The 7,072-nt window shown below is 41.3% G+C and overlaps 1 protein-coding gene across 1 annotated transcript; it reads left to right on the top strand.

The window, feature by feature from the left end:
- The first annotated feature begins 5,269 nt into the window (after positions 1-5,269).
- On the top strand, positions 5,270-7,072 carry LOC147456460 (uncharacterized). Its single transcript, XM_086513852.1, has one exon. It carries the CDS (start codon positions 5,270-5,272, stop codon positions 7,070-7,072), a length of 1,803 nt encoding a protein of 600 aa, XP_086369978.1.

Genomic DNA, 7,072 nt, shown 5'->3' with positions numbered 1-7,072 from the left:
GATTCCCAATATAAGATAATTTGAGTTCAAGGAGTATAGACATTACAAAAGCTGATGTTCAAAACGGATTTCCCAAACATCCAGTGCTAATAATGTACCTCTGAACGTCAACGGGCGAGGTTAACTAAACGGAAGAGGAGGCCGAGGAAGAGGAAACATAGGACAAGGAAGCGGAGCTTTCGCTAATTCCGCAGTGAGACAACCAACTGTGGGTGATGATGCTGACGAGAGAGCAGCTTGTATGCTGCAACTGCTAATCCTAGTGAGCAATAATTCAAGCACCAAGATCTCATCAAAGTTCAGCAGAATAAGACGCATAAAGCTAAAGACCATTCTATTATCAAAGGATGACTTTACTTTCGACAAGGGATATATGTACCTAAGTAGTTAGCATAGAGTTTATCTAAATGTATTCTTGAGATGAGGACATCTCAAATTTTTCACGTTGAGAAGGATGTAAGGTCTCCAACCCCGAGCTAAAAGAATACCATTGTACCATGAAACAATCTAATGGAAAAAGTTACTATTTTTAGCAGTTTTCCAAAATCTGTCGATGCCATGATGTTTAGAATGTCATAAAGCTTCCAAAAGTGAATTAAAATAATTTTGTGGAAACTTTCCAAAAATAGTAAGTTTTTAGTCACCTGACCCGTCAGTTTTGACCGTCTCAAAAAACTGCACCCGTACCCTAAATTTGAAAAAATGCATTTTCGGACGACAGGGGCTGCTAAATACGGCAGGTACCCAGGTTAATACACCTTTGTTAGAGCTTAGCATAGCAAGTTCCGGCATTGAATTCTGATTCGTATTGCCCGTCTTAGGTTAAAATTAACTTTTCCTAAAGTTGTGTAGGGAGGCACCGGGACTCGGAGGCTGTGTGGGAACTGGCTCCAGGCCACTGCAGACCGAGTTTGGCAGTAAGAGGGAGCCCTCACACACTCACAGCACTCGTGGTCTACTTTCCATGCAAGAGAGAGAGAGAGACTAAGTGAGCTCTTGAGCAGGTTGTGACACTTGGTAAGTATGCAACTAGAGCTGCCATGCATGAAGTGAGTACTCCTCCAGATGCATATAGCAGGCAAATTCGAATTTTTCATCTTGTGAACCTATATGAGAGCATGGTCACACACACACAAGCACACATATATGCTCTCTCACACACACACACACACACACACACACACACACACCTTGAGGAGGTGCTACCGGTAGACATAGTCTTTGGAAGAGGAGCTAGGAGGGAAGATGCTGCCCGTTTCTCGTCTCAAGGAGGCCCTTACATCAGAATTTCAAGAGGAATTCAGCCGTAACCTCGATAATTTTTTATTTAATTCATGCTTATTGTAATTCCCTCTCTAATATCCTCTTAATTCCGCATCTAGTATGCATAATCATAGTCAAAATACTCATTAGATACTCTCTAATTCTCCGTATCCATGATCTATTGCATAAATCTTAATCTAATTAGTAATTATGCAAGTAGTTAGTCTCTTAATCATAGATTAATGCATGATTAAGGAATCAACCGCTAGTCATCATTGTAATTAAGAACAAGTCGGCATTGAGGTAGAGATGGTCAACTGCTTTCTATTGCCACACGATGTTTAAACAATAAATTAGAATCAATTAGCTCATAGATTAGGATGTAATTAGTGAAATTAATCCATCATTAATCACTAGGAAGGGAGAAACCCCCTCACCTATGCATACGGTAAATCTACAAACCTCTACTTGCATTAGGAAGTGCTTAAGCATGCCGAATTCATCTCTAGTAAATAGATTGAGAAGAAACCTGAAATTCTTAACTATCTACGCCAAATAATTAACCTTAGGGCCAATTCCCATAGAACAAGTAAGGTGCTATCAGAAATCTCTATGTCTTGAAGTAATCAAACCTCTCGTACAAGGGGATTTGCTTATTGAAACTAATCCATCAACATGGTTGTATGTTACTCTCGAATGTTAGCTCTCTTTTTCCAAGTTGTCAATTAAGTAGTGAGTATAAAATGGCCCCGGTAAAGAGAACCCCGTTTCAGTGGTTCCCACAACCGCGAGGCGGGGACAAGCAACACTAATGGAAAGGGAAAAGCTCCCATGGTCAACCAAGTATCGGCCATCTCACGGAGCAATGAAGAGGAAATTGTGGAGGTAGGTCAAGTTTTAATTCAAGTTTGTTAAAGCAACATTGCATTCGATAAGGTAGGATGAAAAACACATTTCCCAACATGTTGGAAATCAACAGAAACCACGGCATTTAAACTAATTGTCTTTTATATTCAAGTAGGAAATAATGCTTTCGGTATATACTGTCTGAAGTAGGAAAGATTGGTTGCTAGGGAAAATTTAGCTCAGTTAGTTTATTTTCAATTCCAATGTTGATCTAGTCCGAACCCCCTCTTGATCACAGGCGGCAGCTCGCGAAGCTATTCGCAGGAGCTAGAGTTCCTAGTTAAGGGCTCTTGAATCCACGACTGCTGCTTAAGCGATGGATATCCACGACTACAAGTTAAGCGGGGGAAGTCCACGACTGTTGGTTAAGCGATGGACAACCTAGTTGTATGGGCAACTAGGCGACAACGGGTGGAGTAAACACTCGTTGGGGGATTTCGTGCCTTCAGAGCATTGGAACTTTAAATGAATGAGTTTTTGAGTGAATTTTTACTAGAATTACTGTCTTGGTGCCGCTTTGCAATAGTTGTTGAAGGGCTGTATTAAAGAACTTGTGAATTGGAAAAATAAACAAAGAACTTATATGTTGAACAACCATTGTGGTAGTAATTAGGTAACAAAGGAAGTGTGAGTATGGGGTGGAAAGTGCGGGCTTGGCTCGGGTTGCCAATGCCTATGAGAAGGGTGGTCCCGAGTGGTCGGGAACTCTCCGCCCCATAGTGTTATAAATCAATGCTAGTATTACTCATTGCCTCAAGAGCGGCGAAGCCTCAAGTGTACATGCCTCTGAAACATGGGGAAAAATACACTCGAGACTTCTCTCCTCTTGGAAGGTGGGTCTTAGGATCGCTAGATAAGTTAATCACGCTTCCCTTGCGGGGTGGAACTAGATCTCGATGCTAGTAGGCTCGAACTCGACTCACTTTGTGATGAGAGATCGTCCGCTAGATGAACCATAAACCACTTTGTTTGCTTCCGCTGTAGATCTAGTGGCCACCAGGTTTACCATCAGATCCATCGTTTGAGACGACGGGGTAGGGACCTCACAACAAAGCTCTTGCACAAAATATAAGCCTGATGTTTTTATGACAGTCGGAATATTGACTACCTTGGACCTTTCTATTAACTTAAACTTGAACTTCTATCTAAGGACTGGGCTTGAACCTGACACTTATAATTAGTCCTACCTTATAGCTACGCATGTGACTGAATATGGTTGTGAATAGTTGGTTATATTTAAAGAAAAGTAACTATCTGTTAGATATAGTTCTTTGTGTGATACTAACAGTTGTAACCTTAATTAGGTTTCGGGTAGTGTCATTGCTAACCTATTAGGCCTTACATGGGTGGTGTCATTGGTTTACTATGTTGCTGGATGGTTGTTCAATGTCTTGTGCAAGGCAATATTTTTGAATTTGCTGGTATTTATGCTTATACTGCTTCGGCACACAGATCGTCTTTGGCAAGGTTTGGTCAAATATCCCTGTCGTTCACATGCTTTTTGGTGTGGGGATTTTAATAATGCGCCGGCAAACATGGATAATACAACTGGCCATTCACATATGTTAAACTTGGAACGTTCTTCGTGGGATGCTTTGATTAGTGGTACAGGAGTGTTGGATCTGTGGACTAGCTCTCATTTTTTGGAGCGAGGCTACACTTTTGCTCATAATGCTTGTTCGGAATATAGAGCTAGATTGGATTGGTGGTATGTACTTGGCTCTCAGCAATATGATATGTTTGCATGTGATATGAGGCTTGATCGCTCCTTTACTCTTTCTGAGGATTTTCCTCTTTGTCTCATGATCCATATTGAGACATTGGATACAAATTCCTTGCTTCCTACTAAGCGACTGTTGCATATTAATAATGCTTATCTCTCGCACAAGGCATTTCAAACCTTGATTGATGCAGTGATTCCACCACTTGTCTCTCATATGTTTATAGATGTGGATATGGCTTGGTACTGCTTTGTCATGCGGATTCAAGCAGTCATAAAGGATTATGGTTCATGGTATATGCACGGATGAGAGATAAAGTGTAGGAAGGTAAGATGACTACTCAAACTTTGGAAAGTATTGCAGATATTCGACGGCTTACTCAGTCAGAACAAGATGAATTATGTGCAGCTAAAGCCTCTTTAATGCATAATAACAGGAGGAAACTTGAAAAATGGAAAGTAAGATCAAGACAATATGCTTTTATGGATAAAGGTTGTTCATCAAAGCAGTTCTTTGAGCATTTGCATCATTCGAGGTTATCTATGTCTATTAAAAGGGTTAAGATTGATATTGAGCCATGGACGACCAATAAAGGTCAATTGGCGGATTGCATGGTTGATCATTTTCAACAGGTTTTTGTTGGGACTGGGGTTCCTTCAAGTGAAGCTTTGCAAGCCAGACAGCTACTGTTGTCGTATGTGCATCCTATATTGACGAGGAATGATGCAGTTATCCTTGAGGATAGTTTTACTGAGGCTGAGTTGCATGACAGCTTGTTGCATCTTGGGCACTGGAAATCCCCTGGATGGGACGGTCTTACAATTGAATTTTTCCTTCGCTTTTGGGAGTCACTTAAGCAGCCTCTACTCTTCATGATTAATCAGGCATGGGTTAAACAGTCATTGCTGCAATCATGGAAAGAAGGTTTGGTGAAACTGTTGCCTAAGCAGACATTATGTGACTACTTCTCGCACTGGCGTCCGATCACGCTTATGCTGGTTGTTTATAAGTTGTTGTCAAAAATGATAGCTTCTCGTATTAAGGATCATTTTTTCTCAGGCATACATCCTGCTCAATCTGGATTCATTCCTCGCAAGCAAATTATGGATAATATTGCTAATGCTTTTGTTGGGATTGAGTATGCAAAATATACTGGACATGATGTACTTATCGTGCAGGTTGATATAGAGAAAGCATTTGACACGATTCAATGGGATTTCATCGCTCAGACTATGAAGGCTTTGGGCTTTGGTTCCAAGATGTGGCGAGTGGTCTATTTCCTATACGAGAATAGTCAATCTACTGGAATCATTGATGGTGAGTTGACTTGATTATGGGATCTTGGTAGATCAGTTAAGCAAGGTTGCCCCTTGAGTGCTATGTTGTATGCTATTGCTACGCACCCTCTTTTGTTGTACTTGGACTCCTTGACTGTGTCTGGGCATTTGCATGGATTGGAATTGCTATCGAGAGATCATTTTGTGGTGCAAGCATATGCAGATGACTCCATGTTTTGGCCTAGGAATACACCGGAGGATGCTCAATGTATAATGGAAGCATTGCATCTTTATGTACACGCTGCAGGATTGCAAGTAAACTTTCAAAAATCTAAATTGTTACCGTTGCATCAAATGGATTGGCACTCAGCATTATGGCCAGGGGAGATAGTAAAGCCTGACCAAATTGTGAGACATCTTGGATACCCGCTGGCTTGGTCGGTTAATAATGAAAACCTATTGGATTGGGTTGAGAACAAATTGAGGTCTAAATTACACTATTGGAAATTATCCACTTGGCCGCTACATGTAAGACTCAAAATAGTACAGTCCATATTGGTGGCATATGTGCAATTTTTCTTGCCTATGTTGCATTGGCCATATCGTCGTATTCAAGCTTTCATGTCTCAAATACTGGAGCACTTTTGGTCTACTTCTTCTCAGAAAAAGGGTCTGCGTTTGCTTGCAATGGATAAATTATGTACTCTGAAGCGTTGTGGTGGTTTGAATATTCTGCATCTAGGTTCTCATGTTATAGCAAGAAAGGCCACATTGTTGTTGGTGTTGGTTGAGCAAAAACAGCCTTGGACGCAAATGTTTGCGTTTTTGTGCTCTCATGCGGTTTCTACACCGGCTTTTCGCCATTGGCAGCCATCGTATTGGGATGTGTTTTTTGGTAAGTTTCAGGCCACGATACTTGGAGGTCCTTTTACCTCCAGTCTTGTAGCGGATTGGAAAGTAGTCACGCAGGACTTGTTGTGGCATGGTAGAGATGACATATGTGGCAACTCGCTTCGGTTAGAAAGTTTACATTGGAGTCGGGTTTTTGATCGAACTCTTGTTCAATGCTCTCCAAGACAGGTTTATTTTCTCTCGCAAAAAGGTATTTGCAGCGTAATTGATGTGTTGGATGCTGATGGACGGATGTTTTCGTTCAGACAGGCTGCTCATATCTTTGGGCTTGAGATGCATTATAGGCGTATGTGGGACAACATTAAAAATCTGGATGATTCCATATCTCCTGTTCCACCGCTGGTTGCAGAAAACCGAATTTGTGATTGGCAATATGATGGTTCATCGGCCTCTTTGATTTTTGCAAAGAAAGTGTATGGTCATTTGCAATCATTTTCTTGGATGTACGAACACTGTGATAAGGTATGGAATATGAACAAGAGTGATATTTGGTGGCGGAGTAAGGTCATGAAGGTGTGGCATGCGAAATTGCCTTTGAAGGAGAGACTGTTTATGTGGAGATGCATACTTGGGGTTCTCCCGATTGGCAAATTTCTACATTCTAGGAGATTGGCCTCTTCACAATGTGTTAGATGTGTTGCAACAATTGAGACCATTCCGCATTTACTATGGTCTTGTTCTCATACGCTGCAGTTTGTGGATTGCATCTCTACTGCTCTTCGCACGCGTTTTCCTGGAATGCTTTTTGGTAGATCTTTCTGGATCTTTGGAGTACTTCCGCCATTACTTCGGCCGTATGCATACTTTTTTGGCTGGGTTAGATTCTGGGCGCTTTGGACGGTGTGGAGAGTACGTAATTACCTCATGTTTCAGCAGATGCAAGTCGATTCTATTTTCTTCTTCAAGATGGCTCTGTTGCAGTCTCTCCAAGTGGCTTATGACTTGGATGAGATTACTATCAGTCATTACGAGCTTTATTTTGTCTGTTTCTGA

The sequence above is a fragment of the Adiantum capillus-veneris genome, chromosome 6, assembly GCF_014529385.1.
Source record: "Adiantum capillus-veneris isolate H3 chromosome 6, ASM1452938v2, whole genome shotgun sequence".
NCBI classification, from domain to species: Eukaryota; Viridiplantae; Streptophyta; class Polypodiopsida; order Polypodiales; family Pteridaceae; genus Adiantum; species Adiantum capillus-veneris.
Note: the sequence above shows the minus strand (reverse complement) of the source record. Positions and strands in the feature narration are given on the sequence as shown.

Excerpts from the sequence above, each read along its gene's own strand:
- LOC147456460 (XM_086513852.1), top strand. The coding sequence starts at position 5,270 with ATGTTGTATGCTATTGCTACGCACCCTCTTTTGTTGTACTTGGACTCC.